General features: G+C 46.6%; 1 protein-coding gene across 2 annotated transcripts in view; it reads left to right on the top strand.

Moving 5' to 3' along the window:
• LOC126177442 (CLIP domain-containing serine protease HP8-like) overlaps nucleotides 1-14,503 on the top strand; it is a 79,011-nt gene that overhangs the window by 42,843 nt on the left and 21,665 nt on the right. For both annotated transcript variants that reach the window (XM_049924456.1, XM_049924457.1), the window contains exon 4: nucleotides 9,274-9,479. In XM_049924456.1, coding sequence (XP_049780413.1) covers nucleotides 9,274-9,479 — 206 coding nt within the window. The remainder of the gene's footprint in view (nucleotides 1-9,273; nucleotides 9,480-14,503) is intronic.

The following is a 14,503-nucleotide window of genomic DNA, read 5'->3' as shown; positions in this document are numbered from 1 at the left end:
GTTGGCCCTGTGTGCCTCGGTCGTATGCAGTCCTGATTGTGGCGCTCACCTGCACGGCGCCAAACACGCATACGACCATCATTGGCACCAAGGCAGAAGCGACTCTCATCGCTGAAGACGACACGTCTCCATTCGTCCCTCCATTCACGCCTGTCGCGACACCACTAGAGGCGGGCTGCACGATGTTGGGGCGTGAGCGGAAGACGGCCTAACGGTGTGCGGGACCGTAGCCCAGCGTCATGGAGACGGTTGCGAATGGTCCTCGCCGATACCCCAGGAGCAACAGTGTCCCTAATTTGCTGAGAAGTGGCGGTGCGGTCCCCTACGGCACTGCGTAGGATCCTACGGTCTTGGCGTGCATCCGTGCGTCGCTGCGGTCCGGTCCCAGGTCGACGGGCACGTGCACCTTCCGCCGACCACTGGCGACAACATCGATGTACTGTGGAGACCTCACGCCCCACGTGTTGAGCAATTCGGCGGTACGTCCACCCGGCCTCCCGCATGCCCACTATACGCCCTCGCTCAAAGTCCGTCAGCTGCACATACGGTTCACGTCCACGCTGTCGCGGCATGCTACCAGTGTTAAAGACTGCGATGGAGCTCCGTATGCCACGGCAAACTGGCTGACACTGACGGCGGCGGTGCACAAATGCTGCGCAGCTAGCGCCATTCGACGGCCAACACCGCGGTTCCTGGTGTGTCCGCTGTGCCGTGCGTGTGATCATTGCTTGTACAGCCCTCTCGCAGTGTCCGGAGCAAGTATGGTGGGTCTGACACACCGGTGTCAATGTGTTCTTTTTTCCATTTCCAGGAGTGTATATCCATTTTTCATCACCTGTCACTATTCGATGGAGAAACGACATTCTTTTGTATCTAGCGAGAAGCATTTCGCAAGTGGTCTTTCGATTGGCTTGCTGTCTTTCACTCAATTCATGCGGAACATATTTCCCCACGTTCTGCACCTTTCCCATAGCTTTCAACCGAAGAGAAACGGCTTTCTCGTCACATTCAATTGGTCCGCGAGTTCCTGTTGAGTCTGAGTACCATCTTGATGCAATAAGGTCTCCAATTCGTTGTCATCGAACTTTTTCGGTGGTTTCCCACGCTCGTCGTTTCTCACGTCAAAATCATCACTTTTGAATTTTTTGAACCACTCGAAATACTGTGTTTTCCCAAGAGTATGTTCGCCAAAAGCTTCTACAAGCATTCGATGCGATTCTGCAGCAGTTTTCTTCAAATGATAACAGAAAACCAATGCTGTCGGCAAATCTTAGTTCGTAGGCACAAAACTCGACATTTTTACGCGTTTGAAACGCGTATGGAACTTGAGTTACTGGGTGTTGATATTCGTCGTCAACCGTTACAGGAAGCAGATAGCGCTGCAGACGCGGTCTCATAGGCCCCTCACGGACGTCTATCACCATCTCTAGGGAAATTCCGGTTACATACTTCTACACCTGGTATACCTTCCTCTTCTCTACATCGAGAACTCGCCTCCGTGCACCGCTAAGTCTATGTCCGCTGTCGCGGTTGAAGTTCTTCTCGCACGCTCTTATTTTTACAGCTTCTTTTAATACAAATTGTAGAAAACTGGGACAAATCTTCCGTTTCGTCAAACAGTATTTTGTGTTTGTTTGTGAAGCTGGGCTCAGCAACTGAGTATTTATCCAATCTCGATTTTTAATAAGTCTTGGGTGTTCTACACAGCGGTCGGAAGCAGAGCGAATGGACAGGCCGATTTAATTGCTTCCGTTCTCGCAGGGGATGTCACAAATTCCAGGGATCCTGAGGCCAAGACTGTCTTTAATAGGGCGTAACATCTGCTTTATTTTCTTAGGAGGTAAAATAGAGTCTTTTATGTCGTCTTCCCAGGACTCAGCCTATTCTGTTGGACATAGCGCTGCAAAAAGGTAAAAGCAATCGGTGGCTCATTAGATAAATTTTCAACCTTTTCACGTTTCCTTTCTTTGGCGAACATTGATGTCATATCACGTGAACCATAACCAATCTTTCGGAGCACGTGCTTCAGGTAGTTAATTTCGGAATCCAAGTGATTCTCGTCAGAAACGGAAACAAGTGGCGCCAAGGATGTAAGACTTACCATCAGTCACATTTTAGCCTCCTGAAGTAGTCTGTTCTACCAGAGGACGTCAGCATCAATCTTAGTGCACGAACTCCTAGACGTCGCAGGGGCTAAGGATTACATGAAGTCCACAAGGCAAGTATTTCGTTGAGGCCAATCGGTAGCGCTCTTGGTCCTCCTACCTACAGGCTGGTCAAATATTTAAGGATGTAAGACATACCATCAGTCACATTTTAGCCTCCTGAAGTAGTCTGTTCTACCAGAGGACGTCAGCATCAATCTTAGTGCACGAACTCCTAGACGTCGCAGGGGCTAAGGATTACATGAAGTCCACAAGGCAAGTATTTCGTTGAGGCCAATCGGTAGCGCTCTTGGTCCTCCTACCTACAGGCTGGTCAAATATTTAACTAAGTTGATGACTCTGATAGCCGTCCACTGTGAACATCGCATCAAAAACTTTCAGATATTCATTGAGAAATTAGATTAGAGTTGGCCCAAACGATATTTTAGTCTGTGAGGTTGTAGTCTAACTATGTACGAAAGGTCCTTTGCAGGACAATTGAATCTCTTGGCAGAGCATACTCCTCCTAAAGCAATAAAGCTGTTCCAATATATTATGAGAGCCACCTACTTCTTGTATGACGGTAAATTTTACAAAATCGCTGACTCAGTGGCTATGGGTTCTCCGTTGTCTCCAGAGTTGGGTAACTTTTTAATGGAACATTTTGAGGGACGTGCATAAAATTTAGCTTCCCTTCGTCCATCTTCATTCTACTCTTATGTTGATGACATGCATAGTCTGGCCACAAAGCCACTCGGCCGAACGTTGAGTACTTCCTTGAACATACTAACAGTATTCACCCAAGCATCCAGTTCAATATGGAGACAGAGAAAGAAGGAAGGCTGTCATTTCTAGATGTTTTGGTACGACGAAAGTCGGGTGGGTGTCTCGGCAACTCAGCGCACCGCAAACTGACGCACACTGATTTATATCGTATGTATTTTCGTCCTCCAGTCCAGAAGACAGCAGTTTTAAATACACTGGTACACAGAGCAAAAACTGTTCCAGACGGGGACCACTTGGATTCCGAAGTTAACCATCTGAAGTACGTGTCCCGAAAGGACGGCTGTGGCTCACGTGATATGAATTCACCGTTCTTCAAGGTTGAAAATTCGCTTGATGAGCCACCGATTGTATTCTTTCTTTTCTGCGGCACTACGCCCAACAAAGTAGGCACAGTCCTGGGAAGACAAGATATTAGACCTATTTTCCGACCTCCTAAGAAAATAAAGGAGATGCTACGCTCTGTTAAGGACAATCTCGGCCTCTGGATCACTGACATTTATGACATCCGTTGCGAGTGTGGAAGAAATTACAACGATCAGTCCATTCACACTATTTCCGACTGCTGTGTAGGACATTAACAGCATTTTAAAAATCGAGAACTGGAGAAATCCTCAGTTGCTGAGCACAGCCTCACAAACAAGCACAAAATGGTGTTTGACGAAACAATACTTTTGTAGCATTTTCCTATATACCGAGGTTCTGTAATAAAAGAGGCTGTAGAAATACGAATGTGCGAAAAGAACTTCAAGCGCGACAACGGATACAGTCGTAGCGAGTTCTCGGTGCAGAAAAGAGGCAGATATATTCGCTGGTGCCACCAGCGCAGACGTTGACACCATCTGCGACAGCATTACGTAATTACCGATGAATCAGAAGTCGTCTATGGGCTATATAAGGCCACAACGGTGACAGTTTACACAGTCATTGGCTCCTGACGAGGACGATGGAGGTAATCATCGAAAGCTCGAGGCTGCACCCTGAATTGACGCAGCAATTCAGTCTGGCACCGCGCGACCACTTCGGTCGCAGATTCGAATCCTGCCTCGGCCATGGATGTGTGTGATGTCCTTAGGTTAGTTAGGTTTAAATAGTTCTAAGTTCTAGGGGACTGATGACCTCAGATGTTAAGTCCCATAGTGCTCAGAGCCATTTGAACCGTTTTTGACGCAGCAAGAAATCTTTTATTGCGTCTCAACAAATGTATCTCTAAAATATTGTAATTATTAATTCCATTTGATGATAATTCAATTCTGGATCGAGGGAAAAGCCAGAGTTCCACGATACGTCAACTGTCGGAGAACATTCAACAGGTTCCTCGGAGTGTTTTGTGTGAGATCGAGACTACTTAACTAGGGTACCACAAGTTCCGTACTTGTTGGTTTCCAAAATTTCTTTGGGAGAACCACAGTACTGAACGGATGACTTCATCTCTGGACTCTTTTTCGTTAAGGTGCGGAAGGAGACTGCCCACTGAAAAGAATCGTTATCCGAGACAAGACATGGGTTTCCTATGCAAACGCGGAGACAAACCAGCATCACTATAGTGGAGACATACAGCCGCACACATACACACACACACATACACACACACACACACACACACACACATATATATATATATATATATATATATATATATATATATATATATATATATATATATGTGTGTGTGTGTGTGTGTTTGTGTGTGTGTGTGTGTGTGTGTCTGAAGTATTTAATTTTGACTGTAATTTGATTTTGTGTGTGTTTCGAATGCGGACGAGAAGTACGGAATAGACAGTATAGAGGTAATTATAATTTTTACTGGTTTTAACTGTAATTAATTCAAAAATTAGACATTTTGCCATGGTGACCTTTTCCGTTGGTAGAGGGCCCTTTGTGGAAAGTCTGAAATCTCTTTCGAGCATGAATACACAAGTGAGGCCCCAGAGAAGCGGTTGTGGTCGTTAAAAGAAGCAAATGTTGGCAACGTAATCTAACTGAGCCACCTACCGAGGGCTGGTCAGATGAGGACAGTTAGATTGGCTTTGAAAATTAGAGCCTTCCGCGCTTTCGACTGTCCACAGCAGGGACTCTGCGTCTTGGGGTCAGTGTTCCTCTGCCATCGAGACAAGTTTCCGTGGCTGGTACATTCAGTGTGCTCACCACACGGCACTGCCGCTAACTGCCTTCTACACTCGGAAAAAAGTTAATGATCACGTTGCTTGCAAGCTACGCCAGTCAAATCAACCGCCAACTCGTAGTTATTACGATAGTATCCGGGCCACCGAAGCCTCGCTGTCGCCGCTAAGGTAATCTGCCGCGTTGTGCTGCTGCGTGCCATCATTAGACGGTATCTCTTTTGGTCGCTCCCAATTACATGTGTTATTTCTTCATTTTGTATGTGTGCTCTGAGTACTTATATGTACGGTTTTTTCGTGATCGAACAAGCCTTGTCTTCCAGTCAAGTAATAATTACCTCACATTTGGTCGCTTTTCACCAATTTCAGTGCCTTTCTACTCGGTTTAATCGTGTTATTAATGAATTTGTGGAATTTTTATCAAAATATATCATATCTGAGTTCGCAGTCATTCTTATTTAAGTAGAGTTTGTGCTATTCACTTCCGTCCTCAACCTACCATCAAGCTTCGTGTGCTGTATTGTGATCATGAAGACAACATCCAATCACGCCTCTCGTAGAAGATGAATTTGATGCTTTAGGGTAAATCGTGACAGGGAGCTCGTTCCAAGCAACACAGCTGGGAACCCGGCTTGACCTTCTCACATTGCCTCGCAGCGCTTTGACTCTGATAAGATGCTCTGTCGGAATGGCTGCAGTCTCAGGCGTAGAGCTGTAGGCAGAATCAATTTTCAACTCAACAGATATAAAAGCTTATATCTTAACGTTGATTAAGTGGAGAAGCAAGGCAAATTTGTAGGTTACAATAGTTTTCTCATAAATTTGGTTTACTTCTTTCTCCATGTTGGGAGGATGCTGATTATGCATCTGTATCTTCAATTACTGATATGCCGCTCCAATTGCTAATGAGAACATTATTAAGTCCACGACTCTATTCGGTCCTTACGTTAGCCCATTCTTAAGAGGCCTGAAACTTCCATCACAATACAAATACAATACAAATAAAAATATTCCACATAACAGGAGATGAAAAACAAGGCTTTCATATATGCAGTGTAAGCACAGGAAGAATTTTTAACTTGGATTGTGCTGTAGGGAACCAAAGGCAAATGACAAAGAAATTAGGAGTCAGGTGCCCGTGGCATCGTGAGAACAATAGGCCTGCGTGATTATACTCGATCCAGTCACAATAATATGACCACCGCCTATGTCCGACCGCAGGTGTCAGCACTAGCAGTGCGGGTAATACGAAGCGTGTCGCAGGAACGTGGAAAACGGTGCAGTCGTTTTCGTATTGCAGAAAGGGAGCGATTTATCTGACGTCCAAAAGGGCATAATCATTGGCTTTTAGGCCAAGGATGAGGGCATTTCAGAATCGCTAAGTTTGTTAATTGTTTTGCGTGCCACCGTGGTTAAAGTATACTGTACATGGCAAAAAGGCGCAAAACCGGTACCACCGGCCGTAGATAGATGAGAGAGGTGAACGGCGGCTGAGGAGATGTGCACGGGCGAATTGACGTGCAACTGTCAAACAACTGACAGCCCATGTGAACCAAGGGGCCACTAACAATGCCTCCACAACGACCGTTCAGAGAACGTGGCTGCGTTTGGGCGTCCGCAGCAGGTACCAACTTCATGCAACCAAGTCGACTGCTGTTGATCAGCTACGAAGGCTGGAATTTGCACGCCAGTACCGCGATTGGACGTCCACTGGGAGCGGCAGGTGGCCTTTTCAGGTGACTCACGTTTTAAGCTCCATCGGACTGAAAGAAAACACCATGCAACAATCGTCGGAAGGGTTCAGGCCGGAAGAGGGAGCGTTATGGTCTGGGGAATGTCTTGGTGACGTCCCCTGAATGTTCTCGTAAATCTGGAGGGTACAATAGATCAGCACACGTACGCGTCTATCCTTAGGGACCACATCGACTCCTGCCTGCAGTCTATTTTTCCTCAGCACGGTGGCATCTGCAAGTAGGACAGTGCGACATGTGTCACAGCTCGCACTGTACCTGCGTGGTTCGAAGAGCACCAGGATGAGTTTACCGTACTGTCCTGGCCATCAAACTCGCCGGATTGAAACCCAATCGAGAATCTGTGGGACCACCTCTTTCGGGTTGTTCGCGTCGTGGATCCTCAACCGAAAGACATAGCGCAGCTGGTCACAGCTGTCGGTACCTTCCTGGACCTCACTGACTCTCCTCCTGCACGTCTCGCAGGGGTCTGCTCTGAAAAAGGTAGTTACTGGGGCTTTTGACAGGTGACCACATTAATGTTGCTCGACTGAGGAAAAAATGTACAGGTCGACACATCAAAAGTATTATCATGCTTTAAGAAGATGATGATAATGTTTCGTTTGTGGGGCGCTCAACTGTGCGGTCAACAGCGCCCGTACAAAGTCCCAGTTGTTCCACAGTCCAATTTTTTACTCAGTCCAACCTATTTACTGTCAAGAATGATGATGATAAAGATGCTCATGAAATGATGAAGACGACACAAACACCCAGTCCCCAGGATGAGGAAATCCCCAATACAGCCGGGAATCGAACCCGGGACCCCGTGGATCCAGAGGCAGCAACGCATGCTTTAAGAAGAGTTATATTGTGACGTGTTCAGAATTCCAAGTTCTGTGCTTTAACAATAAAAGGCTAAAAGTTTTTTTTTTTTAGATTTACCAAGAATTTCAATTAACTGCGGTGGACAGTCCATCCAAGTCGAGTGTAAGTTACGTACTCTGGCAAGCAAACGTTAAATCACAATTAACTGAAGTGGCGTTTCATTATTTAAATTTGGTTTAACTATTCCATTATGTTATACTACTGGCCATTAAAATTGCTACACCAAGAAGAAATGCAGATGGTAAACGGGCATTTATAGGACAAATATATTATACTAGAACTGACATGTGATTACATTTTCACTCAGTTTAGGTGCATAGATCCTGAGAAATCAGTATCCTGAACAACCACCTCTGGCCATAATAAGGGTCTTGATACGCCTGGGCATTGAGTCAGCTGCCCATGCAGCTGCCCATGCAGCTTCAACACGATACCACAGTTCATCAAGAGTAGTGACTGGCGTATTGTGACGAGCCTGTTGCTCGGCCACCATTGACCAGACGTTTTCAATTGGTGAGAGATCTGGAGAATATGCTGGCCAGGGCAGCAATCGTTGATTTTCTGTATCCAGAAAGGCGCATACACGACTTGCAACATGCGGTCGTGCATTATTCTGCTGAAATGTAGGGGTCCGCAGGGATCGAATGAAGGGTAGAGCCACGGGTCGTAACACATCTGAAATGTAACGTCCACTGTTCAAAGTGCCGTCAATGCGAACTAGAGGTGACCGAGACATGACGAATACACGCTTCCAATGTGCGTTCACCGCGATGTCGCCAAATACGGATGCGACCATCATGCTGCTGTAAACAGAACCTGGATTCATCCGCAAAAATGACGTTTTGCCATTCGTGCATCCAGGTTCGTCGTTGAGTACACCATCGCAGGCGTTCCTGTCAATGATGCAGCGTCAAGGCTAACCGGAGCCATGGTCTCCGAGCTGATGGTCCATGCTGCTGGAAACGTCGTCCAACTGTTCGTGTTGATGGTTGTTGTCTTGCAAACGTCCCCATCTGTTGACTCAGGGAGCGAGACGTGGCTGCACGATCCGTTACAGCCATGCTGATAAGATGCCTGTCATCTCGACAGCTAGTGACACGAGGCCGTTGGGATCCAGCACGGTGTTCCATATTACCCTCCTGAACCCACCGATTCCATATTCTGCTAACAGTCATTGGATGTCGACCAACGCGAGCAGCAATGTCGCGATACGATAAACCGCAATCGCGATAGGCTACAATCCGACCTTTATCAAAGTCGGAAACGTGATAGTAGGCATTTCTCCTCCTTACACGAGGCATCACAACAACTTTTCATCAGGCAACGCCGGTCAGCTGCTGTTTGTGTATGAGAAATCGGTTGGAAACTTTCCTCATGTCAGCACGTTGTAGGTGCTGTGAATGCTCTGAAAAGCTAATCATTGGCATATCACAGCATCTTCTTCTTGTCAGTTCAATTTCGTGTCTGTAGCACTTCATCTTCGTGGTGTAGCAATTTTAATGGCCAGCAGTGTATTTATAACACAACAGAGGATACTTCCGAGACAGCCTTCGTATCCTCGTGGGCGGTTGACTACCGAGTGCTGCCAGTTTGGAACACTGTGCGCAGGGTGAGCGTGCGGCTGGGCGAGTTCGACGTGGACTCTGAGTTCGACTGCTTCGAGCCGGACGTGAACGGGACGCGGGTGTGCGCCGACCCGCCGCTCGACGTAGAGCCGGAGCGCCTCCTGCCGCACCCCGGCTACCGCGGCCAGGACAACAGCTACCAGAACGACATTGGGCTCATCCGGCTCAACCAGGAGGTCATGTACACAAGTAAGTATGCCCCTGCAACAGCGGCACCGCGGCACTCGGCCGTTCAGGCAACACCACACATGGAGCTGGAGCAGGGGACATTAGTTGTTCATTAGTTGGACAAAATACACTCTTCTTCTTCTTCTTCTTCTTCTTTTCCTTGTGCCTTTGTCCAATGTTTTCGCAGGGTTGGCATGGTTATGGTCGGATTTGGCAGGGTTAATTTAAGGGGTGGCCGGATGCCCTTCCTGTCGCCAATTGGCCAAAATACACTGCCTGACAAAAAAGCAAACCACCCAGAAGTCACGGTCGGGTGCCAATGTAATTTAGTACACGAGCACACCATCGTCGGGTATGTAAATTACTAAGACTTAAAATTCTTCGTGACTGGTAGAACAGCCACCAGAGCGCATTAGTGTCCTTCGTGTGTAGTACTGTTACCAAACCTGGTAGGGTATATAAGGGACGTGAACAGCGTCAGATAATGAGTTATTACTGTGAGGGACACGGAGAAGCCCCGTACACATGTGAAACATCTTTATCAGCAGCTCATTGTAGGTTTTCGTTTGACGGCTGGCCGAACCGTACAGTAACCAAATTTGCGGGTTATTTGGGTGTAACAGTGGCCCGATTTTGGGCTGCATGAGAAACGAGAGCAAGTATACTGGTCATCAAGGTTCCCGTCGAGCACGCCTGACCACCACAAGGGAGAATCATCGTAAAGTGCACCAGGCATATCCTGAACCCTTTACATCGGCGCCTGCCATCCGGCTACAACTGAAGAAATCCCCGCAACTTCCTTTGTCATCCTGAGACTAGCAGCAGCCGGATTAAGGAATCGCCGTCCCACGCACAGGCTGTCGCTAACACCACAACGCAAACATCTGCGTTTGGAGTGGTGCTGTGAACGGGAAGCATGGAGTACTGATGAATGACGTTGCATTGAGTTCAGCGATTAATCGTGGTTCTGTACTACCCGCGGTGACCATTGCTGAGTGTGAGGCGGCGATCTGGGGAGGGGTCTCATCCTTCAGGTTATTCGGAGAGCCGCAACGGCGTTATTCTTGGCGTTAGGGTGTGGGGAACCGTCGGGTATGATTTCAGATCATGGCTGATAGTGATTTCTTCCTCCTCTCTGGCCTCTCTTTTTTCCATGGCTTCCTTTACCTCGTATAACCAGGCAACTTTCGGTCTTCCTCTTCTCTTTCTTACCTGAGGAGCGTACATCGAGGTCTTATTTGGTCATCTGACATCTGTCATTTGCATTGCATGTTCATACCTGGCGAGCTGCCGTTCTTCTGTTCTATCTGCAATGTTATTTTTATTCTTAGTCATTTGCCTAGTCGTTGCATTTCTTATGCGGTCTCGCCCGGATATTGTACACGATCTTCTGACATAGTCCATTTCTACAACTCTTAGTTTGCTTTTATTTTTTCCAATACGCTCCCACCACTTCCCGTAAGTTGTTATAGGTTCTACAGTATTTATTTAGAGCATCTTCTTTACTCTCAAACTTATCTTAGAAGACCACAGCAGACGGTTTTTCCTTCTAGATTGCTATTTTTCCATTCACTACTCGTTGCTGTATTACAAAATTATTTGTTCGTCTTCCGATTTGTTGCTAGCCAAATATTTAAACGTTTTACGTGCCTTAACGTGTTGGCCATTTACTGTTTTGATTCCTACATTTTCTCCGCTGTATCGGTATTCAATCTTTTGAAAATTTAGTTTCAGTCCCCACTATTTAAACAATGTAAGAGAAAAGCAGCACCCTGCTTCAGTCCCTTTCTGATTTTTGAAAAGCATTGACGAAATTGGTTTCCCCACATAGATTACACGCTCTGCAAACTTCTGTAGTTTGCATATACTTCTAACATGTCTTTCAAAGCCCAATTCCCTCAGGGCTTCAGCCGGCCGAAGTGCCCGTGCGGTTCTAGGCGCTACAGTCTGGAGCCGAGCGACCGCTGGGGTCGTAGGTTCGAATCCTGTCTCGGGCATGGATGTGTGTGATGTCCTTAGGTTAGTTAGGTTTAATTAGTTCTAAGTTCTAGGCGACTGATGACCTCAGAAGTTGAGTCACATAGTGCGCAGAGCCATTTGAACCATTTGAACCTCAGGGCTTCTAACAGTTTCTTCAGCGGCACTGCGTCATATGGCTTCTCCAGCTTTCAAAGCTAAATGGCTGCTAGAATTCCTTTGCAGTCTCTTTGCCATTAGTTGTCTTAAAGCAAAAATGTTGTCATTACTGTCGCCACTCAAATTCGTTTGTACGCCAGGCTATCTAAGCTGCTAGCAAATAAGCCTGCACTACGAAAATTTAAAAGAAAAGCTGTTTTTTTAACACTGCTTCTTATAATCTTAAAATACGTAGACCGTACTTATTTGGTATGGGTTTATTGGGCATAATTTTTCAGTGAACAGCTGAAATGAACGAAGCATTCGTCTCTCATACCCTGCGCTGCACGCGTCATGCTCCCAGCGGCGCCCGGCCAGAAGCAAGGCTCTTCATTTCCTAACTGAAAAAGTATTTACGTACGCACCTTATCATAGAAACGCACAATTCAAACTGTCTACCCCTTTCGGTGAACCATGGCGGAGAGTCGTAGTTATTTAGGAGGTCATATCGACATCACAAGTTGATAATGCAGTCTACATCTACATCTACATTTATACTCCGCAAGCCACCCAACGGTCTGTGGCGGAGGGCACTTTACGTGCCACTGTCATTACCTCCCTTTCCTGTTCCAGTCGCGTATGGTTCGCGGGAAGAACGACTGTCTGAAAGCCTCCGTGCGCGCTCGAATCTCTCTAATTTTACATTCGTGATCTCCTCGGGAGGTATAAGTAGGGGGAAGCAATATGTTCGATACCTCATCCAGAAACGCACCCTCTCGAAACCTGGTGAGCAAGCTACACCGCGATGCAGAACACCTCTCGTGCAGAGTCTGCCACTTGAGTTTGCTAAACATCTCCGTAACGCTATCGCGGTTACCAAATAACCCTGTGACGAAACGCGCCGCTCTTCTTTGGATCTTCTCTATCTCCTCCGTCAACCCGATCTGGTACGGATCCCACATTGATGAGCAATACTCAAGTATAGGTCGAACGAGTGTTTTGTAAGCCACCTCCTTTGTTGATGGACTACATTTTCTATGGACTCTCCCAATGAATATCAACCTGATACCCGCCTTACCAACAATTAATTTTGTATGATCATTCCACTTCAAATCGTTCCGCACGCATACTCCCAGATATTTTACAGAAGTAACTGCTACCAGTGTTTGTTCCGCTATCATATAATCATACAATAAAGGATCCTTCTTTCTATGTATTCGCAATACATTACATTTGTCTACGTTAAGGGTCAGTTGCAGAAGGGAAAAGCTTCACGCAGGGCGTACCAAAACGTATTAGGCGACTGTTATCTATGTGGTCTTCCGTCCGAATGCTGGTTCGATGTAGCTCAACATATTAATCTATCCTGAGCAGGCCTCTTCATCTCTGCAACGTACAGCCATTTGAAACTGCTTACTCTATTCAAACCTTCGTCTCCCTCTACAATCACCCCCCCTCAACCCCCCTCCCACCAACACACACACACTCACACTCCCTCCATTTCCAAACTGATGATTCCTTGATGCCTCAGAATGTGTCTTATCAGCCGAACCCTTCTGTTAGGCAAATTATGCCACAGATTTGTTTTTTCCCCAGTTTGATCCTCTAGTTTTTCGATCCGCCCATATAACTTTCGAAATTCTTCTGCTGCACCACGTTTCAAATGATTCTATTCTCTCCTGGTCTGAACAGTTTATCGTCCTCGTTTCATTTTCGTACAAGGCTACACAACATACAAATACGTTCAGAGAAAGCTTCCTAGCACTTAAATTCATATTCGGTGTTAATAAATTCCTCTTCAGAAACGCTTTGCTTGGGACTGCCAGTTTCCTTTTTATATTCCCTACACATCAGCTAACGTCAAGTGTTTTGCTTTACAAATAGTAAAACTCATCGACTTCTTTTAGTCTATGAACTCCTAATGTACACTCCAAGACAAAAGACGCAGCACGAAGGAATTATCCAAATGGGATGGATAACGGTAGATGTGACGTACTTGTACAGACAAACAAATGATTACTATTTCAGAAAAATTGAATGCTTTATTCAAGAGCAAGAGCTTCGCAATCTGAGCATGTCAATAACGCGTTCATCCACCTCTGACCCTTATGGAAGCAGTTATTCGCCTTGGCATTGATTGATAGCGTTATTGTTATGTCCTCCTGAGGGATATCGTGCCAAATTCTGCCTGCCTGGCACGTTAGATCGTCAAAATCCCGAACTGTTCGGAGGTCCCTGCCTATAATGTTCCAAACGTTTTCAATTGGAGATACATCCGTCTACCTAGCAGTAGAAAATCTCACCACGTGCGGGTGGGTGTTATCTTGCTGAAAAGTAATCCTAGGATGACTTGCCATGAGGGGAACAACATGGGGCGTAAAATATCGTCGACGTAACGCTGTGCTGTAACGGTGCCAAGGATGACAACCGAATGGGTCTTGCCATGAAATGAAATGGCACCCCAGACACGGCTCCTGATTGTCGACCATTATGGCGCCCCGCCGTCTGGGGCGTCTCCAGACATGCCTTCGCTGGCCATCAGAGCTCATTTCGAAACGGGACTCATCACTGAAGACAATTCCACTCTTATCACTGACATTCCAGCTCGAAGACGTGTCTGAAGACGCCCGAGACAACAGTGGGATACCGACCTGATTATCACCCGCCGTACGGTCCGACAACCAGGAGTGAAGGTCTGGAGCGCTATTTCAGTTCATAGAAGAACTCATTTGGTTGTCATCCGCGGCACCCTTACAGCGCAGCGGTACGTCGACGAAATTCCACACCCGTTTTGTTGCCCTTCATGGCGAGCCATCCTGGGCTTACATTTCAGCAAGATAATGCCCGCCCCCGCCCCCCAACCTCCCCCGGCAAGAGTTTCTACGGCTTGTCTTCATGATTGTCAAACTCAACTTTGGCCTCTCCCCAAT

Source organism: Schistocerca cancellata, chromosome 1 (genome assembly GCF_023864275.1).
Source record: "Schistocerca cancellata isolate TAMUIC-IGC-003103 chromosome 1, iqSchCanc2.1, whole genome shotgun sequence".
NCBI classification, from domain to species: domain Eukaryota; kingdom Metazoa; phylum Arthropoda; class Insecta; order Orthoptera; family Acrididae; genus Schistocerca; species Schistocerca cancellata.
The sequence above is the reverse complement of the archived record's forward strand: the minus strand, read 5'-3'. Positions and strand labels throughout refer to the sequence as shown.